A 26,959-nucleotide genomic window follows, 5' to 3' on the forward strand; every position below is an offset into this window, starting at 1 on the left:
AAATATGTTTTCACTAACACATAATAAATAGATATCAATTTCATAATCATAAAATTGGTAAGAGATATTCCAAGGAAATGAAATTACTTTACTAGAATTACGAAAGGCTAATAAATAAGAAAATTAGAATTATTCAATTAGCAATTGAAAAATGTCTGGTAGATGTTGTATTATATGACATTGCTATAAAGATAAATAGAAAGTAGCCTCAATGCCTGATGCAGTTATCATCTATCCAAAGAGAATTAAATAAACACAATCAGAATACATGCAAACTAGACAGACAGTGAGGCATGTCACTGGTTGTTGGAGGCAGCATGAAAGCCTTCATTTAAAATTAACATAAACTGAAACTTGCAGGAAAAAAAACTAGTTTCCTAGAAACTACTAAAGGACAAATGTGAAAATGAAGTACATTCTAAATATGAAGGACAATGAGTGGAAAGCTAGGGAAAGAAAAGATGAATTATAGCTTGTAGAAATATAATTTTAATGAAGTTTTTTGATCAGAACATAGGAAAACAGAATTCATGAGTTTTGGTGAGTCTCATTACTTAGGTACCAGTTGTTTTATTGCCATTATGACATCCTTGTTCCTTAGGCTATATATTATAGGATTAAAGAGTGGAGTCACAATGGTATAGAAAAGAGCAAGTATTTTGTCTGCTCCTGATGAGTGGCTTGACTTGGGTCTAAAATATGTAATAAAAGCAGATCCATAGAATAATCCTACAACCATAAGATGTGAGGAACAAGTAGAAAAGGCTTTACGTCTCCCCATGGCAGATGGTAGCTTCAGGATAGTCTTAAGGATTTTGATGTAGGACAAGAGTATCAATACTGAAGGAATTGTAACAAAGATCATAGCACCAGCATAGACAAATAACTCATTTAAAGAGGTGTCCCCACAGGCCAGTTTCAGTAATGGGGGCATATCACAGAAAACATGATTGAGTTTATTAGACCCACAGAATGACAGTGAGAATATATTGCATGTTTGTGCTATCTGAACTGGAATTCCACTGATCCATGCACCAGTAACTAGTTGAAGGCACTTTTGTGGGTTCATGATGAGAGGATAATAGAGTGGCTTACAGATAGCAACATAACGGTCATAGGCCATCACAGCCAGGAAGAAACTCTCTGTGCCTCCCAAACTAAGAAGGAAACCAAGTTGAACAGCACAAGCTAGTAAAGAAATATTTTTCTTCTTAGTCCAAAGGTCTGACATCATTCTTGGCATAGTCACTGATGTATAGCAGATTTCCAAGAAAGAAAAATTTCCAAGGAAAAAGTACATGGGGGTTTGGAGGGCTGCAGTGACTTTAGTAATGACAATGATAAGGCCATTTCCTATCAGGATACTTGTGTAGATGATTAAGAAAATCCCAAAGAGAAACCCTTGGAGGTTAGGAAGGTCAGAAAATCCCAGAAGAATGAATTCTATCACTACGGTGAAATTAGCTTCTGCCATTTTTCTCTGTATTCTACTGAGAAAATCAATAAATTCATGGTAATCAAATTAATACATTTCTGTGTCACTGTCTGCTCATATGAAATGAATTCTTTGATTTTGTCTAGAGACAAATGACTAATTCCATTTAACTTTTAATATTCTATGATTGCAGGTTCATTTTCACTCCATTATCTATAGAATCACAAAATCATGAAATTTCAGAGTTGTAAGGGATGTCATCAGCCATCTAGTCCAATACATACAAGGAACATAATCCCCATCACAACACATCTGATAGATAAATTGTCCACATTCTTTCATTTGTAGATTTTCAGTGAGGGAACCATCTACATTCTGAGATAATTATTAATCTTTTCTAGTTAAATTGTTTAGAAGTCTCTCTCACTCTCTCTCTCTCTCTCTCTCTCTCTCTCTCTCTCTCCTTCTCTCATCCCCCTACCTTAGCATTGATTTAATTTTTTAAATTTTATTCCTCACTCTCATTTTGTCTTCTGGGTCTAATTATCCTTTAACTTCAAATATATTCTTCCCATACAAAACAGTCAGTATTCCCCAATCTGCTTTCTCCATTGAGTGTTGTTTTCTAGATGTTAAAAATTCTGAACATTTCCAGCCTACCAACAGACAGCATGAACTGATTTCCTTTAAAAAAAAAAAAACACAGGAAAAAAATCTTCAGATGTAGTCTCACTAGAGTAGAATCCAAGGAATTAATCAATTTCCTGTTTTTGAAAAATATTTTTTATTAAGACAGTCTAAGATTTCATTGTTTCTTCTTTGTTTTTTATGTTTGTTCACTCTTGAACATCCAGTTCAGTAAAATCCCTGATATTTTTCCAAACAACTGATTTTTAACCAGGATCATCTATACTTTTAAGTAAGATGTCAATTTTGTAACTCATAAATGTTTATATGTTTTATTAAATTTCATGTCATTACACAAGCTTAGTGTCCTAGTCTATAAAGTATTTCTTGTATTCTGAATCTGTCATCTACTGTTTCAATTGTTTCAACTCAATTCAATCAATTCAATTATATGACCCGATAATTATTTAGTGTCATCTTCAAATTTGACAGCATTTCTTGCTCTGAACTTATTCTAGTCATGTTAGTGAAACATAGATGAAAAAGTTCCAGTATCCTAGGGCAGTCCAAAGGAGATCTATAGAGTTGACATTGTACCAATGGATCAATTGATGAATATTTATTAAGTTCATACTGTATGTCAGATATTGTACTAGATGCTCTGCATAGAAAGCCAATTTGAAATAGTAATTGTCATTGAGGAGAGACAACATATAAATTGTAATAATGGAATCAAAAGAGGACATTTGACTCTCCTGTCTCAACTAAAAGAGAATAATTTCTTTAAGTTTAAATCAATCTTAACTGTGTTTAATTTGTATTTTGTTCAGTGACTAATCTCGATGAGTGTCATTATGGCACATTTATAAAATTTACTTCTGACAATAAATTCTATGCAATAAATTTTTAGTTTCTCCTGATTAATTTTTCAAATAAAATATAAATTCTTATCCCATGCCTGAAGTTCTTCATTACATGGCCTAAATTTATTTTTTCAGTCTTATTGAACAATTTCATTCCAAATGTGTTCCAAGTATAATTATTGCATAACTGTTCATCCTACATGTTACTTTAAATCTTTCCATGGGTCTCCCCTGTTTTAATTGCTTTTCCTCCTTACCTTTGCTTCATAGAATCTTTGGTTTCTTTCAAGGTTCTTTTACCCTGTTCAGGATGCACCAATCTATCTATCTTTTTCTTGAATTTTTACATATATCTATATGCCAATTTGGCATTTGGGGTCTCAGTCAACTTAAAAAAAATAAATGTGCATTTGTCTTGTGTTTCCAAATGTCCTTCAGGTTGAGTTCTCTCATATATATTTTATCTGCCTTGTACCATGTCATGAATAGATTTAATAAAGTTATATTAATAAGTAAAATTAGTTGATTTAATGATATGATTTTAGTTTCATTGGTGAGACTTCCTATACCATCAAGTGAACACCATTTAAGGATAATTTAAATATAGCTCATTACTTTAGATTAACAGATTGTCCCCTTACTATTGGAGGAGTTACATGGTCAGTAAATGAAAGTGACTCACACCCCACTTTTGGGACATGCTGGTAGAAATTATAAAAACAAAGAAACATGAACATGATATGTATCTCAGGTTCTTACATAAAAAAGTTCAAAGTTCGAAAAAGTAAATATGTCTGAGTAAATAACCAGCAAATTGAAGATGAATTCAAAAATTTTCCAATGGCCTCAATCTTTTTTAGGAATTCAGATTCAGCTTCACCAAGACAAGAATTGTTTAATAATCCTTGCCTTTAATATATTATGTAGCATATTAAAATGAAAATGAATCATATTTTTTCCATTTTTTAACCCTTACTTTCCATCTTAGAATCAATATATATGTATGGCTTCCAAAGCTGATTAGTAGTAAGGGCTAGGCAATGGGTGCTAAGTAACTTCCCCAGGTGAAAAACCTAGGAAGTATCTGCAGTCAGATTTGAACCCAGGATCTCCTGTCTCTTGTCCTGGCTTTCAACCCAATGAACCACCTAGATATCCACCCCAACATTTTTACCCATTAAATTGTTTGAAAATAATAATTGTTTAAAAATAATCACATATCAAAGTGTCCTCCTCCTTTCTGTGAGAACATATAATATTATTTTTGGGGGGTCAAGAGATACCTGGCAATTGTTTTTGAAAATCCCTCATGATATTGGCTGAACCATGGTCCCTGAAAAGAATTATAGGATATGAAAATAGCAGGCAGATTAGAGAACTAATCTACAAAATATAAATCTCAAGTGAGAATGTATTGGGATAATAAAATATTACATATTAACCTGGTTTAGATGGAATAAAATCATATCTGCTTGCTTCATTTTAATGTAAATTATAAAAATAAAATATTCATATACTATTAAATGATACATATTTTCCACTTAAGATATACCCCAAATCTTGACATACATAATCTATTTGAATCTCAAGACAAGCCTGAGAACTATATAATATTGGTGTCTTTATCCTTATTTCATGCCTAAGAAAAACTGAGGCTCAAATTCAGTGATATGTACATGGTCTAAAAGTAAGAGAAAGAGTTCCAGTTCAGAGTTGGTCTCTCCTTGAATATAGAGTCAAAATTACTTTCCCTTCTATGCCAAATTACCTATAAATTAATCTTTAAATACCCACCACTAATGCCATAAATTCTGAAAAAAGAATGCAAACCTCTTTCCAAAGTGATGATTTTATTGAAAGCAGCCAGAGTTCCTTAAAAAGAAAATGATTTTTATTCTTCTTTGGTCTATGGGGATAGCTCCTCTCCCAGATCACTTTTTAATTTCTAATGAGAAAATATTTCTTCTGACTTTAGTCCAACAATCTAAACCTTGCTAATGAAGTGATGTGATCTAAAGGGAACTGGGATTGGAGTTTGGAGACTTTGCTTCTTATTTTGTTCATATCAGAGCTCTTCTCTTGGTTTTATTTTAATTGACCTCAGTGACCAAGGACTAGGACAATGTCCTTGAATAAAAGTCCCTAAAAACTAGAATCCAAAGTATGTGTCCTTCTCTCCCTTTGTGTAAATTTTGTTCTATTTATCAGAAAAATTAGACTCATAGGAACAAAATGTCTGGTGATAAAAAATAATACCAGTAATATAATGGCATTCATAATCTATGAATTTAGGCAAGTCAGTAGACCTCTTTGATACCTATTTTCTTCACCTATAAGAGAAAATGATATCCCTGAAATAATTTTAAAGTTTTAAGATAATATACAAAGAAGACTCAAAATGGCTGAACTGAGGAAACACTGTGGCCAAGGTCTCCCAAGATATCTCCAAATCCTGCATAAAATAAAATTTTGGGGTAACATGGACAGCAAAAGTTCATGGTGTCCCATTTTTGTACTATAACTTAAAAGGTCTAAATGTGGTATTTATGACATTGGGTAAGGGCCAAGGTGAAGTACATTTGGCAACCACATCAGCTTTGAAAATGGGAGGGCTTTGAAGAAACTATGAAAATAATTTCAGTAGCTTCAGGAGGCCTCAGCCTTGATACAATAAAAGGATTAGACAACAGGTCAGAAAGTGATTATAAGGGACCCATGTGCTAACATCAGGCACTAATCTAGGGTTTATTTGGCAACTCCATTACCTATACCCACTTTTGCGTCAGAGTTTCATGATAGAGAGAAGGAAGTAAGAACCCTAAGGAGCAATCAAAATTGAGACTGCTTAAGGCTACAAAGAACCAGTGGTCCTTTCTGGGTCACAGATCAGAAAAGTAGTTACCACACTTCTCCCCAGATCACAAAACCTTGGAAGTACCATAAACGTACAGCCCCCCCCCCCCCACCATTGTCTGTGAAAATAGAAATGAGAAAACCTAACACTTCTTACAATACCCTTCTCCACAGGTGAACAGAACTCAACTTTAACACAAATTTTAAAGTAAATAAAGAGGCTAGAAAATCAGCAAAGAAAAAGAAAAGAGAACTTGAGCATAAAAAGTAACAGGGAAGATTAATATACAAATTGAGAAAGAGAGATCATGAAAACATCAAAGAAAAAAATGCAGAACATAACTAAGACCAAGAAGATTCCTAGAAGATAAAAAGAGCAAAAAAAATGGAATAATATTGATCAGTAAAAAATGGAAAAACAAATGCAAACAATTCAAAAAAATATGAAAAGACAATATCTAGCACCATAGAAGGAACAGTATGAATGGAGATTTTACATATCATTCTTTATTTTATCCCCTCCATGAATTTTTCTCTAGTGTTTGCAATATGTGGCCTCTTTCAAATCATGATGAACATGGAAATATGTATTATATGATAATATGTGTTTAATTAATATAATATTATCTACCTTCTTGGGTAGAGGAGAAGGGTGGGAGGGAGAGAGATATCATTAATTACAAAATGTCAGAAAACTAATATTAATATTTAATTGACTTGTAATCTGGATTTTTTAAAAAAGAGCAAATTAACAATGTATTTTAAAAAAAAGGCACCATAAATACTGAAGTAAATGACATCTTAAAAGGAGAATAAGCCAAATAGTAAAAAGACATAAAGTCTATGGAAGACAATAATTCATTAAAAATCATGTGCACAATTGGAATCCAATGACTATGAGACATCAAGGAATGATACAAACTAAATTAAGAGAATGAAATATAAATGAAAATGTTGTAAAAATGAATTCTTTATTTTTTTTTAAATTAACGGGGAACCTGGAGGTCCTCTTACCATAAAGCTGTATAGGGATTAACCAGTCCACAGTGACAGGAAGTAGAAACCATAGAGACAGGAAGGAGGAACCATAGAGACAGGAAGTGAATTAGAAAAAGGTTACAAAAGGGATCAGCATCAGTTGGTTGGACAGTCAATTGCTGACAATTAGGTGCTGACAGTTGCAGTGAAGTTGGCTGCTAGGAGTGCATTGGGTTGGAGGTTGGTATTTACTGGCTGGAATATAAAAGCCAAGACTGAGTTTATTGATAGGATTTTGGTTTTAGCTTTTAAAGGGTTTTTTGGCTTTTGGTTTGGGCTGTTAGGTTTTTTCTTCCTAGAAATTTTTTTGGAGATAGTTGGTCTTTGTTGACAGACATAATTGGGGTTGGATTAAACATTGATTGGATTGGTTTTGATCAGGATGTATAGGGTGGTTGTTATTAGCGGTAGTTTTAGGCTGTTCTAGGTAGTTATGAGTAGATTTAGGTAGTAATTATAGGTAGTTATAGGATAACTAGTATAGACATTAGGTCATTTTCTTTCCCTACCTCTTTCATATATTTCACTCTTTTACTATATTCTTTTCTATCTTTATTTTAATAAAACTAAATTGTTTATTGTTAAAAGCTGCTCTTTTATTTTTGTCAAACCTCAATTTAACCCTTACAATGTGAACTATCTCAATGGAAAAACAATTGATCTGGAAAATAGAGGAAGAGATAATTTAATAATTTACTTAATAATAATAAAAATTACTGAATTAGCTGTCACAATGCTAAAAATATCTTTAAAAATCCAAGTTTAAAAGAGTCAAGACAAAATATTTTAAGAAACTATCAATGAAAATTGTCCTGATATATTAGAAAGAGAGAGACAAATATGCTTTTAAAGAATCTACTTTTTATTTCAAAAAAAAAAATCACCCAAATGTACAATTCCAAGAAAATTATAACAAAATTCAAGAATTTCCATGTCAAGGAAAGTATAGTGAAAGGAATGAAAAAAAAAATCAGTACTTGGAACCCAATGTCAGGATCACACAAGATTTAGAAACTCTTATGTTAAAGTACTGTAAGATTTAGGATATGATATTCAGAAGACAAAAAAGCTAAGATTACAATAAAAAAATCAAATCAGAACTGCAAGTGCAATCTTTCAGGAGATTTGCAAAAAAGTTGGTAGAGAATAATATTTCACCTAAGACACTTAAAAATGAAGTCCAAATGGGAAGACACCGAAGTCGATATGAGTAAACTAGGGAAGGATTGAGAAATGTATGTGATATCTATATTTTTTATCACAAAATTTAAAAAAAGGTTTTGCATAAACAAGGATGAAGACTATTTAAAAATATATTTTTATAGTAATTTAATCTTATAAAAAAGCTTCATTTCTCACCTAAATAAAGAATTGAGCAAAATTATTTTTTAAATAAAAAGTTGTTTTTTTAAATAAAAAAGACACATTCCCAAATGATAAATGGTCCAATTATATGAATAGTTTTCAGAAGAAGAAATTAAAGTTATCAATAATCACATGAATAGAGTCCTTTAAGTCAATATTGATTGGAGAAATGTAAATTAAAAGGACTCAGAGATGCAATGGCCCATCTTTTCATATGGACTAACATGACAGAGAAAGAAAATAATGAATACTGAAATAGATATGGAAAAAGTGGGACATTACTGAATTCTTAGAAGTTACAGAAATGAACCAATAATTCACAAAAATGATTTGGAGCGATGCTGAATGGCCCAAAAAACTGTATATACCCTTTGACCCAGCAATACCACTACTGAGTCCATATTGCAAAGCAATCAAAGAAAAAGGAAAATGGTTCATGTGCACCAACATATGGGTAGCAGCTTTTTGTGGTAGTAAAGAATTAGAAATTGAGATTATGCCTATCAAATGGGGAACTGCTGATAAAGTTGTGGTAACTGGTATGATGGAATACTATTTCTATTGTTCTATAGGGAAAGAAAAAGGAAACAGATTTTTAAAATCTGGGAAGACATATGAATTGACAGAAAATTAAGTCAATACTACCATGCGTAAGATTTAAAATTAGTTTTGACTCAATATGACATTTATAAAAGTGAGATTGTGGTCACTGTTTATAAAATATGAGTCCTTAAGTCAAAAATGACTGTTAGCAGCTTTTGTTTACAACAAGGTAGAGATATCAAAGGTGGGAAATGTAGAAAGGAGACAGAACCTTGTCTAGCCTACCAGCCTAAGTGCTGCTCTGGTGAAGTAAAGCTCAGCCCCCTGCAAAGGTTCCCTCAAGTCCCAGACTCCATGTGGAAGCCCTGGTGGTGTCTTCAGCCAGGAGTCTTCCAATGCAAGCCTCTTCCTTCAGCCTGAGTCACTAACCCAGCAACCCTCTCCAGCATAGAAAGCTCCACTCAAGGATGAATCTAGAACAATGTGACTGTTTCCAAGAGTCTTCCTCCAGCTTGGCTCACCAACACAGAATGCATCCAAGAATCTCCCTTCAGCCTAGCTCACTTATGCAAAGTAAGTGAATGAATCACTTAGGCTGACCTTTTTAAAAGCAGTTTTCCAGACATCACTTCCTGTCCCTTCCCTACTTCATGGGAACCAATCACAGCCTCCCAATTTTCCTAGCACAGCCCCCAGGGTGAGGGAAGTGGCATTTGGAGGTGTGAGCTTTCTCCAGTAAGTGAGTCTTATGAACTCTCTTACTTAATGGTTAGCTAGGTACTAAACAAGGGTACTTTAAGTTCTTGATTAGTTAACTCAAAATAGACAAAGGGAATGAAGAATCCCCTTTCACACATAGTTATAGAAATATAGGAATCAATTATAAAAGACTTAGTCACTGTAATTAATGAAACTATACAAGAAAATGCCAAAAGACTTAAGATGAAAAATCCTATACACATTCAGAGAGAGAACTGATAAATTATGAAGACAGATTAAAGCATATTTTTTACTTCATTTTTCTTGCTTTTTTAATATGGAAAATATGGAAATATAGGTTGCATGATTCCACTTATGTAATTGGTTTCATATTCCTTATCTGCTCAATGGTTGGAAGAAAGGTTGAAGGAATGGAGAAAATTTGGAACTTGAAATTTTTAAGAGAATGTAAAACATTTTTTTAGGGAATTAATAAAGCTATTGAAGAAGAGAAAGAAGACACTAAATAAATGAAAGTTGTTACTGAAAGGCACTGTTCATAGCATTGCAGATAAAGCTCTCAATAAAAATTAGGAAATATTTGCCTTATTAACTACTTAATGCGAGTTGCTATGCTAGAACTTAGAGGTAATATTAGAAAGAATGAAAAACAGTTTTCTGCAAGGAACTTGAATTATAGTAAAACTGATAGAGCATAACAAATAAAAATAAAGTTTATAAATCTAATAGCAAAAATAAAGAAGTAATTTATTTTACAAAACGCAATGCTATGTTAGTTTAAGCCAGTTATTCTAACTCAACTCTAAAATCAATGTTATAATGCCACTACTGTACCTGAACTTTCCTTTTCCATTTTCCAGTCTGGTTATTCATTATCCCTATCTGGACTGTTGCAGAGACTTTTAAGTTTTGCTTTTTTGCATCTAGTTGTTCTAATTCATACTACTTCTATCCCCACTGTACCCAATCTTCAGAGACATAATCCTAAACTGTTTGAGGAATGAGCTTTATTCCAATTGACTAAACATTTATTCACCACCTACTTTGTGCCAGGGATTGTACAAAGCATTAGGACTTACAATTACCAAAAATAAAGAGAATCCCTGTACTTGAGGAGCTCATAATCTAGTGGAGAGAGACAAACAATACACAAAAAAGGCAGAAAAGCATGAGGGAGGCACCATGGAAAAATTTTGGCAGAAAGATATCTTGCTCAGTGGAGCTATAACAAATTAGAGCATCAGATGCAGAAGAGGAATGGGCCAAAAAATATAGTTTCTTCCCCCTATAAGAAGGCACTGGCAGGAGTTTTTTACCCCACCCTCAGTTTTCCATTTATAATATGCCCAAAAGTTTCAATGAGGAGATATTCCATCATTGAGGGATGAAATTGGTTCTCAAATGATTGGAGTATTCTGAAGGCCATGGGATTGTATCACTTTATTAATAATATTAGTTCTCTTTGAAAATTAAGGATGTGGGTCAGATAAGTGGTTTATTGGATAGAAAGCTGGGCCTAAAGATGGGAGAACTTGGATTCAAACCTGGCCTGAGACAATTCCTAACTGTGTGACCCTGGGCAAGTCACTTAACCTAATTACCTAGCATTTACCACTCTGCTTTGTAATCAATATACAGTATTGATTCCAAGACAGAAGGTAAGCATTCTTAAAAATGAAGGGCTAAAAACAAGAAGTTTAAGTCAAAGGGAGGAGTTCAGGCATGCAAAAGAGAATGTTAGATTGAAATTAATATATTTAACTTATTTTCCATATTTTTCCATGTTCTTTATTTTCCACAAAATTTATTAATAATCACTTGGAATAGAGATGGTAGATGAGCATAGATTTAAAGTCTCTCTCTTACTCTAAGTCTGACCACATGTAGATCATGCTGCAGGTTCCTCCATCCCTTTCACCTGTCTGCTCAGGGGAATAGTGGCTCTGGTGGGCTCCATCCATACCCTTTCATTTACATTCATGGACACAGCACTGGCATGTGAAAAAATGGGATCAATCGGGTCCACAGTCCAGGAGGGGGAGTGGATGAAATTCACTCTACACAGGATGAGTTTTTCAAAAGATACTGTGGAATGGGATTGGTAGAGATGTAATTATTATAATAGGGAATAAAATTTTGGAAGAAGAAATAACAACATACCTTCAGTACTTAGGAAACTAAAAAATGATCTTTAGGAATGAAAAAGTAGTATAAATATATGATTTTCATAGCATTGGATAATGCAGTTTTGTCCTCAAGTCAATCAGTCTTTAAAATTGCTCCATAGGCTTTCCATTTAAGTTCATTGATGTCCTCTCCACCATAACCCCATTCTCACATAAGAAGATAACCTCTGTGCACTTCTGTATATGCTCTGTTAGATTCTCCCTCTTTGGTTGCTGAACTACAAAAATTGGTCATACAGTGTCACCCAAGTTAGAAGACTAGTTGGTGGACCCTTTCCTAAAATATTAGAAAAGCATACAATGCAAACTTAACTGCCTATACCTAAACCTGAGGCAATAGGTTACTGTGCTTCTCTTTCTAGATTCCCTTTTCCCTGTAAGTGATCTAATATTGGTCTGAAAAGACTGAGAATAAAGGCTACAACAGCATGATCTTCCTCAGTGCATTTGGATTAAAGCAGCAATAATTGAATCAGGTTTGCAAGAAAAAATGTAGTCAATAAAAAGGAAGAGCCGCAGGGGGGGAAAAGATGTGGATTGTATACTGCTTGATCATTTCCCAGCACAACATTAATATAGAAGTGAAATATAAAATAGTTAATTATCGAGATTGTAAAAAATGCTGCTTCAATACAGCTTAAGTATTATCCTATTAGCCAATTGCATGAGTAGCTCTAAATTATTAGATTCTTGTATAGTGGGAACTATTTTTCAATCCTCCTCTGCTTATTCCCATCTTTCCACTCTATTCTAATCTCCAAAATCATAGATTTCATTCTTATAACTATTTTTATCATGAGAAAATAGAAATGCTATGCTTTGATACTAAAAATGGAAGAGGATCTGATTTACAGTCTCAGATTCAATCTGAGTTCAGAAATTTGCAAATCTTAGATCAGGAGTTGAATAATTAATTTTTGTCCTTGATCAGGTCATCTTGGTTGTATTAAAGTCTGAAGGTTTTCTAGCAGAGTTCTCCTTGAAATCCCAGAAAAGCATAAAACTTTGTATACAAATATATCAGCTATAGGACTCAAATGGTCACTTGCTTTGCCTGTATATTCCATTCAAAAGTACAGAGAATACAGCTAAAAACAACATCCGAAATCAGTAAGTAACCTGGTAGCATGAGAAAACAATCAAGCAAAAATCTCAATGCAGTGCTATTATGGTATAATTATGATATGTTCTTTCAGGCACAAACCAGAAGAAGAGGAAAGGGTGAGGGGAAATGGTTCCAAAATATCTGTAAGCCAAGTCTCCAAGAAATATCAACCTTGGACTTTGTATAAAACAGAATTTGTGGGAGAAATGAACCAATAGGGAAAACATTGTAAAGAATTTTAAAATAAATATGAATATTAAAAGAAAAACAGAAAAGAAATCAGAACAATTGTTCATATTATTTGGCCACTTCATTCATTAATACATCTTAATTTTTTAAATTGGAGCTCATTTCAAGAAAATTTTTTTTCTAAATTTTTAAAAGAAATATTGAATGCAAGTATTCTTCCTCTAATCATGTTGTCTGATTTTTCTAGTATAGCAGCAGTGATCATTCTTATGCAGTATTAAATATTTAATATAATATTTTCCTTTTTTATTCATGTGTTCTAGTTTAATCTGAAGTGAAAAGGAAAATAAAAAGATATTATTTCTCTCTTTCTCAGTCTTTATCATACTGTTTCTTTGTTTCTGACTGCTTCTAGCAATAGTTTTAATCTTAATTTTTAGATTTTTTTACTCTTTTGAAGTTAATTATGATAAAAAGTTTTAGGATACTCCTTCAATTTCCTTCAATCAAACTGTTTTCTAGTTTTCCCACAAGATTTTTCCAATTGGGAATATCACCTACATAATACTTTACATCATTGATTTTGGTGATGAACATGTGTTTTTATTCTATGTAAGTTTTGATTGTGAACTCTATTTTACTTAGTTCCCCCTTTTTCTTTGCTCCTTCCCTTCTTCTTTCCTTCATTCATTACTTCCTTCCTTCCTTCCTAATCAGTACAAAATAATTTTGATCATTATAACATATCTCTTATTTGAAAGCTGGCCCCATACTGATCAATCAATTATTATTTCAATGATCTTTTGGTTGTTTATAGAGGTTGTTTATAGACCTCTTGTCCTGAATTCAGGGAAGTATATCAGTTCAATCTTCTCCACATAACTTAGAAAGTCCTTATATTTTATCGAATTTGAAATCAGATTACCTACTATATTGATTTAAAAAAAAATTAACTGGTCTTGTTTGATTAATTGATTTTATTGTATAAAACACTTTTCCCCCTATATAGGGGTCCAATCCTAAACTGAAATACTGAACTTGGTCAAAATTTGATGGGTAATTGGCTTGAGTTGCTTAATAATATGATGTGCTCAGAGGATCAAACTTCATTTCTTCAGTAATTTCCTATTTTGCTGGATACATTTCTATATCAAATTATTTTTCTCTGTAGTGTGATGGCCCATTTTTTTCTTCTCTCTCTTTTTTTAACTTTCTAGGAATGAAAAAGAAGTACAATAAGAAGATAATTATAATAGCTTGACACATTCCCTATGTCTTCACTCTTTCTATGCTAGTCTTTCTCTTGTTTCAACTGAACTTCTTAAAATTATCTTTAAATTCTTCAATATTCAAAATCAAATAATTTCCAATTAATGTCTACTGAGTCAAATTTTTGCATTCCTCAAAATTCTTACAGATCCAAAATTCTTTCTTAATATTAAGTCTTTCTCCTAGTTCTTGACCTAAAACACTTTGCTCCTTATCCTATACAACTTGCTTCTAAACTACAAGTTCCCTTAGGTTTCCATAAAAGTACTATAATTCTACTAATTTTCATTTCATATCTTCCCTTCCTTCTTCATATTCACAAAGAATGCAGTTTTTAAAAATTAAATTATAAGGAACTATGATGGAAAATTAATGAACTAATTCACACTACCACATAAGTCAAATATGTTTTGTTATTTTTGGTTTTATTGTTGCTATCATCCCTTCTGAATATTTAAAAACATCCCTGCCAGACAATTGATCTTTTCTCTTCCTTACACATGTAAATAGATTTTTAATGGTATCCATACTCAAGAAATTTATCAATTATAGGACAGGAAATAAGAGCATATATATATTAGAAGGGCATATGTTGAATATGATAGGATATTTAAAAACAAAATCAAGAAATAAAAAGAGGAATTCGCAGAAAAGGAGACAAGGGAAAATTGGGAGTTAATTATCTCATATGAAAATGTGATAAGAATCAATAGTGTAGGGGAAGATGATTCCTGGCAGTCAATAGTTGAACTTTACTCTCATCAAAATTGTCACTAACCTTAGCAATTCATCTTATCCTGTAGGGAAATAAGAATGGGATGGGGAATGAGAAAAGGAGGGAGAAAAGCAATAGTCAACTAAGGGAGTAGTATGAAGGCTGAAAGGAAAGGAAGAAAATGATGAATGTGAAAAATAAGATGGAAAGAAACACAACTAGTAACAATAACTATAATATGAATGAGATGAATTCACTCATAAAACAGAAGAGAATAACAGAGATTAAAAGCCAGACAATATGCCTTCTACAAGAAACACATTTCCAATGCAACAAAGGTCATAAGGGAAACAACACATTTTGGGGAAAATACAGGAAATATCTGTGACAAAAGCCTCATTTCTCAAATATATACAGAAGTGACTGAAGTTTATAAGAATATAAAATATTCTCTAATCAAGAAAGGATAAGAATAAGCATTTCTCAGTGGAAAAAAAACTAAAACTATTCATAATCATATAAAAAGAAAATATACCAAATCACTATTGATTAGAGAAAAGCAAATTAAAACAACTCTGAGATGCCACCTCATATCTACCACAATGGCAAACATGACAAAAAAAAATCAATTGAAAAGGTTGTAGGAACATTGGAATACTAATACTCTATTGGTGGAACTGTGAACTGACAAAACTGTTTTGGAGATAAATATGGGGAAAGACTCAAAGAACCTAAAACTTAGCATACCCTTTTACCCAGAAATACCATTACTAGTTTTGCATCTCAAAGAGAACAGAGATAAGATAAAAGAATATACCTACCCTACCCTCCAAAAATTTAGCCACTCTTTGTAGTGGCAAAGAATTGGAAACTGAGGGATTGGCCATCACTTTGGGTTTCAATGAACAAGTTGTGGTATATGGTTGTGTCAACAAGAAAAAACACAGAACTATTAAATAGTCAAAATCACTCTTTAATCAAGGGAAAAGGGGTTAGCGCTACTCAATAAGACAACAGAGCTGCTTCCCAAGACTGCACAGAGTCTAGACACCCTGGTCACCAGCCCCTGGGAGTGCCACAGACTCAGGATGGACTCCTAGGAACAAAAGAACTTGGGGAACCTATATACCACTCTAGGTGACCTGAGGGCTTTAGGATTAGAGGGACAGTTGATTGACTTTACAATGGCAAGAAAGGAAAATGAAGAGTTCCAGACAGGAATAATAGTGAGGGGCTGATGCCCTACAATGGACACAAAAGGGAAAGACTCAGCCTAGGGCTGGGTCACCTTGGTCATGGACCTTAGCCTAAGGGGAGAAACCACTGGGACAAAAGGGATGCTTAATATTGGGTAGGATGAGCTGTTCCCACCCAAACTACTGGGAAGTTCACTGTCTGGTGAAGAGGGACCTTCCCTCAGGGGGAAACCTCTCCTGCAACAAGGTCAAAACCTGGGGTTTCTACACTCAAACTAAATAAACAGGGGATCTCTAGATTTCCATCTTGACAATGCTAATACAGTTATAGCTGTCCCAGTTAAACTGGTTCAGGTGGTGGATAAACTGGCTGGAGACAATCTAAAACAAGGATCTATAATTTCTTTTAGAGTAGGGACAGTAAAAGTAGGCAACAAAAAAATCTAAATAGGAGATCCCTTACATCCCTAGGACTAACATTTAACTAAATAACAACCCACACCAAAAATCTACAACACAAGGAGTGTCTTCTTGCCTGTAATCAGTCCTCACTTAAACTTATACTCACTATCTTAAATTATTCACTATCTAGGTAAACTGCAAGTAAAAGTAATCTTTATTTTCTTGAAGTAATTTATCAGGTTTCCCTTCACAAAGAAAACTAAATGCAGCTTTTCAGTCTGGCCCAACTTCAAGCAGCCAGATACAAATAGATCTCTCATGTCATCTGTGGATCTGAAGAGAAAAACTTTCTACTTGAATATAAATCTTTCTACTTCAAAGTAGCTGTTCTTAATTCACTAAAGATCTTCTATAAATTTTGAGAATCACCCAGCAACCTGTTACTCTAGAAGTCTGAGTCTGGACCTTGAAGTCTTCTGGAGAGCAGGCCTTAAAAGTTGGACCTCTCTCACTTAGAGTGCGGAGAAAAGAAAAACCCTCTGTCAACTCCATTCTTAAATACAAATCTTAAGTTTCTTTTTCTTTAGTCTTCTTAAATATTTTAAATTTCTCCTTCTTAATCTTCAATTGCCACCTGTATCATTCCCAGAGAGAGAGAGATCAAAATCACTTCTGTTCTTCCAGGCTGTCAGAGCAACAGAAGCCCTGAATCCTCTCTTCACTAGAATTTATGTTTTTCCCTTAAAGGATGCCCAGCAAATTATCTTTCTCCTCACTTAAAGGGCACAGAGTAAAATGGACAAAAGTCCTTTCTTCTAACTTTAAACTTTGCTCTTAACAAGACTAATTAACTAATTAAAACTCATTATAATCTAAAATAGCTAAAGAAGGAACCATTAGAATCTGAGTGCAGAAAAAAAAATATACCTTCTTCCAGTATATATTATTCACAGAATTTCTATTGTATGTGTGATGTGTCTTCTTAAATGACATGAGCAATATGGGAATATGTATTACAAGAAAATATAGGTATAATCTATAACAAAGTATTCACCATCTCAGGGAGGAGGAGAGATGAGGGAGGAAAAAAAATTTGAATTTTAAAATGTCAAAAAAATTATTAAAATGGTGTCTACATGTAACAGAAATTTTTAAAATAAGAAATGCCTTTAAATCAGGGATACATACACAGAGTAAAGGCAAAGAGCTAGGACAGAATCTTTTGTGCTTCAAAGTTAAAAAAGCAAGAGTAGCAATTATGATCTCAGATAGATTATAGTGAAATGCAGTTGAGCCTTAAGCAATGATAAACATGATCACAAAAACAAATAAACCTGAAAAAACTCACATGAGGTGATACAACATGAAGGGAAGAGGAACAGGACTACATTGTATCAGTAATGCAAGGAGCCAAGAGGCCTCTAAAGGACCAAAGATGGAAAAGGCAACCCATTGCTAAAGAAATAACCAGCAAATTCTGAACACAAATTGAAGCATATCATTCTTCACTTTATTTCCTCCACGAGTTTTTATCTAGTGTAAAGAATATGTGTCATCTTTTTTATAGCATGATGAATATGCAAATAGTTATTGTATAAAAAAACATATACAATGTCTATCATATTACTTACCCTCTAGGGGATGAGAGAAGGAAGGGAGAAATGAGAGTACATGGATCAAAAAGTATCAGAAAATCATTTTTGAAAACTGTATCAACATGTAAGTTAGGAAAGACATCTTTAAAAATAAATGAGATACACAGAAATTTATAAAATGTTTTCCCTTGTGAATAGCACATACAATGGTAGAGACTAATTGCCAAATCTACCTACTCATATTTTGCAGCTCTTGTTCATATCCTCCTACATTGTCTAAGAAAGTCAGCCAAATATGGTGAGTCTTCTTGTTGCTTTCCTGATATTCCAGGCATCAATGATTCTTACATGCTTCCCATCAGTTATTCTTTACTCTCATTACAAAAAACATCTCATCTTCTTTTCTTGTAATATATCAAAGATTTTGATGATCATGTGAAAAAATTAGCTAAATAATCCAATAATAAAACTTTTTTTTATTGTTCATGATTACTACATGCCTCTCCATTGTGACAAGGAAATCACTTTAAAAGACTGATATATATTAATTTAAGGTCTCCAAGGAATTCAGCTATGTAATTCCTAAATGAAAACTCAAGTCAGCAGTCAACCTTTTATGGAGTTTTTAATTACAAACAGGAGGAAGAAAGGTGAGAGAGAGAGAGAGAGAGAGAGAGAGAGAGAGAGAGAGAGAGAGAGAGAGAGAGAGAGAGAGAGAGAGAGATAAAGGAGAGAGAAGGGAATAGAGCTTAAATACCCCTTCTGTTTAGGCTGGGCCAAAAGGCCCAAGCCCTTAGATAGCTGAGGCAAAGAAAGGAGATCAGTCCCTATTACGCACGTGACCAAAATGGAGAAACAGTAGTCTCAGGGGCCTCCACCTCCAGCTTCCTTCAGAGCAAGCTTCTCAGAGCACAACCTCTCAGAGCAAAACCTCTCCAACCCCCCTCAGTCCTCAGACCCCTCTATCTTTAAGGAAACCATCTCAGTTCCCTCCCCTTAGTTCTCACATCTACCAATCACTGTCCATTTCTTCCCTGTGCCAATGGTGGTTCTAGCTTAACCCAGGACCACCCAGAGGTCTGCCCCTTTGAACATGTCTGTTGAAGGTCATATACTCAAATAATTAAATTTTGATCTATGCTGCAGCCCTTCCTAAATCCTGAGTAGGGTGGAGATTGTAAGTTCCAAGACCTGGTTCTGTCATTCCAAGTATCTCTATTGTATCAATTCTAAAATCAATCATGACTCAAAGAGCTTCCTGTTCTATGCTTAAGTATAGGTCAAAGCCCTTTCCATTGTTCAGCAAAAGGTTTCTGTCCTAAAGTAATCTTAAGTAGGGAGGAGAAGGACCCTCCCATGCCAAAGGGGGGTTCACATTCCAATAGACTATCAGTAGGAAATTTTTCAAGTATGAAATTTCCCCATGGTGAAATTTCCAACATTTATAAGTCTAAGAAATTTTAACGTTTACAATCCCCCGTGATGATCATTGGGAGACTAGTCTCCCCATTGATCATTTAACATAATCATTTTGTAGTTCTAAATGCACTTCTAACTATAGATATACACAATATTCAATTTTCTAAGAGAAATTAGAATAGTGAGAGAGGAAATAGAAAAGAAAAGAAAGAAAAACCAATGTTTTGCTAGGCGCATTGACAGAAAGCCAAATTAGGGACAGTCCCTTTTGGCATAAATGTGTACAATTACAATAAATGTTCAATCAAAAGTTCAGTCAAATCAATCATATCCAAAGTTCATTCTTGATCTTCTTGATGAAGCGTAGGTTTTCGGCATCTTTTTGCAACACTTCATTTTCTGGATATAAAAGTTTCAAGCTTCTTTCTTAAAGATCTTTTCTCGAACAGAATCAAAATCTTTGATTTTTTTTATAACAGTAAAATCTTAAACAAAATTCAAAATTCTTGGATTTTTATAAAAATACAATCTCAAACAAAAAAAATTCAAAAATAAAAAAAATTCTTAGATTTTAAATTAAAATACAATCCCCCCTGAAGTAAGTATTAAAAAAAATATATCAAGTTTAGCTCCGAATGCAATGTTCAGTTATGGGGGTGTATGTGTCAATTATCAAAAGAATGGAAAAATAATCAAAACCATAAGAAAAATTCAAAATAGGCCTTGTATAGGTCCAGTTTAAAGTAATTTCTCTCCCACAAGTATGTAGGACAGAATGTAGTAATATTTACCATTTTCACCAGGTGAAATTTTGCTCAACTAAATCATTTATTTTTTTTAATTATCAACAAAGATTATGAGTTATATGTATATAAGTGATAAAATAATATGTCTTTCTAGAGTAATGAGTATAAAATGAGACAAGGCTGAAGTTCATTTCAGTTCATTTTGAATAGATAATTTTATCAGTTAATGTGAGATAAAAATAGTAATACAAATGCTATGATGTTATTGTTGCTGTTGTTCAGTAATTCATTTTAGTTTTGTGCAGTTCTTCAAGATCTTATTTTGAGTTTTCTTGGCAGAAATATTAGAGTGGTTTGGCATTTCTTTCTTAAACTTATTTTTCAGATGAGAACCTGAAGCAAGAAAGTTAAGGAACTTGCCCTGAGTCACACAGATTGTAAATGTCTAATGAATTTCAATCTTTCTGACCTAAGGCCTAGCACTATATCCAGTGTGCCACTTAGCGAACCAGTAGAGTATAAAGGTCATCTCAAGAATAGAACCTCAAAACAAAACTACTCAAATAAAACTCTAAGTCAAAGTCTAAATCATAAATGGAAAATTCAAATAACTTCCTCATATTTTATTATTTTTGTTCACTTTGGACAAAATAACATCATTTGGAAAAGTCTGCATTTCCTAACTATATTCTAGTTTTTTTTAATTCTTTTTTAAATTTTAATAGTTTCTATTTATATAGCACCATATGAACTCGATTAAGAGAATATATGACTATAGAGAGTAAGGATGGCCTAGATTCAAATCTTGCTTCTAATATATGCTAGTATTGTATTTTAGGGAAAATTCTTAGGTCTTTCATCATCACCAATTAATTCTTAAAAGCAAGAGGTGGTTGACTGAAGTAGTTTCTCAGTAGAAACAATCTACATTCAAGAAATCTCTGGTGTACTAAAAAAAATCTATATAATTGTAACTATTAGTGAAGAATGAATGGTTATCTATTTCATTCTTATGAATAAATGAAGATTTGTAAACCTAAATGGCATAAATCAGATTACAAAAGAAAGAAATGGACAGTGGCATTGCTGTAAAGTTTAACATATTTAGAACAAATTAAATCAATGATGTTGGAAGTGTTGATTATAAATAGTTTTAATTAGGCATTTAGTCTTTTTAGAAGCAAGGGTTTCAATTCAGAGAAAGGGATTTTGTTCATTTTACTCTGCCCCCTTTCAGAAAGGGGAAAGAGACAATTTTCTATGGCTCCTTTAAGCAAAAAGGATGAATTCCAGTGAAGGGAGGATTCTGGACTTCATCTTCTCTGACACTTTAAGAGGACAGGAGTGACTTTTTGCTCTCTGGGTCTGGGAGATATTTGGTGGCACTTGAAGAGATTTTAGTTATTTAATTAATTTAGAATATTTTTCCATGGTTCCATGATTCATGTTCTTTATTTCCCCTCTTCCCTCTCCCCCTCCCTTAGCCTATGAGCAATTCCACTGGGTTTTACATGTTTCATTGATCAAGACCTATTTCCATATCATAATGTTTGCAATAGAGTGATCATTTTGAGTCTACATCCTCAAGCATTTCCCAACAAACCATGTGACCAAGAAAATGTTTTTCTTCTGTGTTTCTAGTCCCATGGTGTTCTTTCTCAGAAGTTCCTCAGAACTGTCCTATTTCATTAAATTGCTGCTAGTAGAAAAGTCCATTTCATTTGATTGTGCCATAGTATATCAGTCTCTGTGTACAACATCCTCCTCGTTCTGCAACTTTCACTCTGCACCAATTCCTGGAGGTTGTTCCAGTTCACATGGAATTCCTCCAGTTCATTATTCCTTTGAGCACAATAGTATTCTATCACCAACAGATACCATAATTTGTTCAGCCATTTTCCAATTGAAGGGCTTTCCCTCATTTTCCATTTTTTTCCACTACAAAGAATGCAGCTATGAATATTCTTGTACAAGTCTTTTTCCTTATTATCTGTTTGGGTGCGAATACAGCAGTGGTATGGCTGGATCACAGGGCAGGCAGTCTTTGAAAGCCCTTTGGGCATAATTCCAAATTGCCTTCCAGAATGGTTGGATCAATTTACAACTCTATCAGCAATGCATGAGTGTCCCAATTTTGCCACATCCCCTCCAATATTTTAATCCTTTGTTGTCATATTAGCTAACCTGCTAGGTGTGAGGTGGTACCTCAAACATGTTTTGTTTTGCATTTCTCTAATTAAGAGAGATTTAGAAGACTTTTTCATATCCTTATTGATAGTTTTGATTTCTTTATCTTAAAACTGCCTATTTATGTCCCTTATCCATTTATCAATTGGGGAATGGCTTGATTTTTTTGTACAATTCATTTACTTCCTTAAATTTTTAAGTAATTTGACTTTTGTCAGAGGTTTTTGTTATAAAGACTTTTTCCTCAATTTGTCATTTCCCCTCTAATTTTGGTTGTATTGGTTTTGTTTGTACAAACCTTTTTTAATTTAATGTAATCAAAATTATTCATTTTACATTTTGGGATATTCTCTATCTCTTATTTGGCCTTAAATTCTTTCCTTTCCCATAGATCTGACAAGTATACTATTCTATGTTCATTTAATTCTACTGCTAATTTTTTGAAGAATATTTCAAAAGGTGTTGACAAACACACAGATAAATGGGTGAGTTATGAGGTATGAGAATCAATTGTTAAAAGGAAGTCAAAAACTTAAAAAAAAAAACATATAGAGAGACGTCTGGGTAAACATGGCTGCAATCTAGACGCGACTCGCTTCCCCTCCCTGGCACAGAACGAAATAGACTACCTCAAAAGAGCATAAAAATCACCTTTGGAAAAAAGGAGGGACTCTCCAGTACCCCACAGAAATGAAGGTACGTGGGGTTTGAACATTTCCACACTATAAGGATCAGGAAAAGCTCACACAAAAATGTGAACTGAGCCACCCCTCCCACTCCCCACCAAACCAGAGTAAGCTATCAGAGCGCTCCCTGGGACAGCGAGTGAGTGAGGAGCATTTCTGTCTGGTGGGGCACAACAGGGTCCTTGGGATCTAAAGACTGCAAGGAAATGACCTCTCAGGGTGGTTTCATGGGAGAATCCTGCGCTGATCACAGGGGGCTGTGGAGTTGAACTCTGGGGCAGTTGCGCTGAGCAACTGGGCAGAGATGAACACCTGGGTGGGCTGCGCTGATCACCTGGAAGGTGGGACTGAACAAAGGGGCCCGCGCTCTAAAAAACCTTGGAGGCTGGGAAGAACTAGTCTGAGGCAACCTAAATTCACAAAAAAACCCACCCATATAACCCAGACCCCAGACCAAAAAAAAAGAAAGTGAAATAAAACCACCAAAGGGATGGCTCACATGTCCCAAAATCAAACCTCCAAGAAGAAAGGGTGGGGGGGAGGAAAGTGACTATTGAAAACTTTTATGGAGGGAGTACCCAAGGAAAAGTAGAGAATGAGGATGAAATCCAAACAAAATCAGAACATGCCTCCCAAAATAGAAACTATCCACAAGCTTTGGAAGATGTCAAACTGGAACTTAACCAAAAGATGGAAACCTTTTGGAAAATAAATGGGAGAAAGAGATCAGCAGTCTGATAGACAAGACTTCACAATTGGAGAAGGAGCTGGAAGCATCTAATTGAAGGGCAGAAAAGCTGAAAAGCAAAACCAGTCCCTAACGACCAGAATTAAGCAAATGGAAGACAGCGAGATTACAAAACAGCAAGAATCAATAAAGCAAAGCCAAAAAATTTATGAATTAGAAGAAAACATGAAATATCTCACTGAAAAGGTCACAGATTTGGAAAACAGAGGAAGAAGAGACAACCTCAGAATTATTAGTCTCCCCAAAAAAACCAGAGATAAACAAAAACCATGATGCTATTCTACAGGAGATTATAGAAGAAAATTGCCCACATATTCTGGAGCAAGGGGGCAATATAGAAATAGAAAGAGTTCATAGAACAACCTCTATACTAAATCCCCAAAAGACAACCCTCAGGAATGTAATCTCCAAATTCAAGAACTTCTAAGAAAAGGAGAAAATCCTACAAGAAGCCAAGAAGAGGATCTTCAGATATAGGGGGGTCTCCCATAAGGATCACACAGGACTTAGCGGCTAACACACTAAGAGACCACAAAGCATGGAACACGATATTTAGAAAGGCAAGACAGCTGGGTCTCCAACCAAGAATCAACAACCCAGCAAAACTGACTATATACTTCCAGGGGAAAGTATGGGCATTCAACAAAATAGAAGATTTCCAAGCATTTGCTAAGAAATGACCAGAACTTAGTGGAAAATATAACATCCAATCACAGAAAGCAAGAGAAACATGAAAAGGTAAATATGAAAGAAAGGGAAAAGGAGATGAATCTTATCTTTTTCTTTAAGTCAAACTCCCTTCTATAAGGACTACATTTATATCAAATTATATATATATATATATATATATATATATATTAATATGTGGGGAAAATGTATTATGTAACTCTCAAAAATTGTATGCATCATAAGAGTAGTTAGAAAAATCATGCATAGGAAAAGATTGGGTCATCAAGAAGATTTGGTGAAAGGGGGGGCAAAGAAAGAAAAAGGGAGGGGGGGGAATCGTCAATAATACTAACATTTACTTCAAGAAATAGGGGGGGCTAAATAGAATAAACCTTCCCATACAAAGATACACATGGGAAGGGGAGGGGAAGAACTCTCATATGAGACAGAGAGGAAGAAAGCGATAAGTAGAATTACTTAAACCTTACTCTCAGTGAAATCAAATTTGAGAGGGAAGAACATCTAGATCCAGTGGGATCCTGAATTCTATCTTATCCATTAGAGCAAGAAAGAAAGGAAAATCAAGGAGGGGGAGGAGGGAGGGAGTCTAAAAAGGGAGGGGCTAGAAGGGAAGCATATCAAGGGAGGGGACTAGGGGGACAGACCTAAAGTAAATCACTGGTTCAAAAGGAGATAGCTAAAGAAAAAAGGTCATAACTAGGGGAAGATATCAAAATGCCAGCGAATCCACAAATCACAATCATAACTTTGAATGTGAATGGGATGAACTCACCCATAAAACATAGACAAATAGCAGATTGGATTAGAACCCCAAACCCTATCATTTGTTGTCTTCAAAAAACACATATGAGGCGGGTTGACACTCACAAGATTAGAATTAAAGGATGGAGTAAGACCTTTTGGGCCTCAACTGATAGAAAGAAGGCAGGAGTTGCAATCATGATATCTGACAAAGCCAAAGCAAAACTAGACCTGATCAAAAGGGATAGGGAACGTAAATATATTCTGTTAAATGGAAGTATAGACAATGAGGAAATATCACTAAACAACATGTGTAAACCTTATAATTTCTTAGACTTATGAATGTTGGAAATTTCACCATTGGAAAATTTCATACTTGGAAAAAATTTCCTACTGGTAGTAAGATCTCTATTGGAATGCGAACCCCCTTGGCACGGGAGGATCCTTCTCCTCCCTACCTAAGACTACTTTAGGACAGAAACCTTTTGCTAAACAATGGAAAGGGCTTTGACCTATACTTCAGCATAGAACAGGAAGCTCTTTGAGTCAGGATTGATTTTAGAATTAATACAATAGAGATACTTGGAATGACAGAACCAGGTCTTGGAAAATACAATCTCCACCCTACTCAGAGTAAAAGGATTTAGGAAGGGCTGCAGCAAAGGATCAAGATTTAATTATTTGAGAATATGACCTTCAACAGACATGTCCAAAGCCACAGACCTCTGGGCGGTCCTGGGTTAAGTTAGAGCCACCATTGGCATAGGGAAGACATGGACAGTGATTGGTAGATGTGAGAACTGAGGGGAGGGAACTTAGATGGTTTCCTTAAAGATAGCTGGGTCTGAGGACTAGGGGGGTCGAGAGAACACAGAATAGTATACATGTCAGACCTTTGGGAAGGAAGAGGCTTTAAAACCAAGCAAGACTTCGAAAGAGTCACAAAACGCAAAATAAATAATCTGGAATACATCGAATTAAAAAGTTTTTGTACAAACAAAACCAATGTAACTAAAATCAGAAGGGAAGAAAAAAATTGGGAAACAATCTTTACAAAAACCTCTGGCAAAGGTTTAGTTACTCAAATTTACAAAGAGCTAAATCAATTGTACAAAAATTCAAGCCATTCTCCAATTGATAAATGGGCAAGGTACATGAACAGGAAGTTCTGAGCTAAAGAAATCAAAACTATTAATAAGCTCATGGAAAAGTGTTCTACATCTCTTATAATCAGAGAGATGCAAATCAAAACAACCCTGAGGTATCACCTCACACCTAGCAGACTGGCTAACATGACAGCAAAGGAAAGTAATGAATGCTAGATGGGATGTGGCAAAGTAGGGACATTAATTCATTGCTGGTAGAGTTGTGAATTGATCCAGCCATTCTGGAGGGCAATTTGGAAGTATGCCAAAGGGTGATAAAAGACTGTCTGCCCTTTGATCCAGCTATAGCACTGCTGGGTTTGAACCCCAAAGAGACAATAAGTAAAAAAAACTTGTACAAGAATATTCATAGCTGCACTCTTTGTGGTGGCCAAAATTTGGAAAATGAGGGGATGACCTTCAATTGGGGAATGGCTGAACAAATTGAGGTACATGTTGGTGATGGAATACTATTGTGCTAAAAGGAATAATAAAG

General features: G+C 34.3%; 1 protein-coding gene across 1 annotated transcript in view; it reads right to left on the reverse strand.

Annotated features, from left to right (window-relative positions):
- Positions 1-550: 550 nt before the first annotated feature.
- The window catches only part of LOC107649434 (olfactory receptor 10AG1-like), a 38,579-nt gene continuing 12,170 nt past the window's right edge, over positions 551-26,959 (reverse strand). The window contains exon 3 of the mRNA XM_056803775.1: positions 551-1,487. Coding sequence (XP_056659753.1) covers positions 551-1,487 — 937 coding nt within the window. The remainder of the gene's footprint in view (positions 1,488-26,959) is intronic.

This window comes from Monodelphis domestica, chromosome 6 (genome assembly GCF_027887165.1).
Source record: "Monodelphis domestica isolate mMonDom1 chromosome 6, mMonDom1.pri, whole genome shotgun sequence".
Lineage (NCBI taxonomy): Eukaryota > Metazoa > Chordata > Mammalia > Didelphimorphia > Didelphidae > Monodelphis > Monodelphis domestica.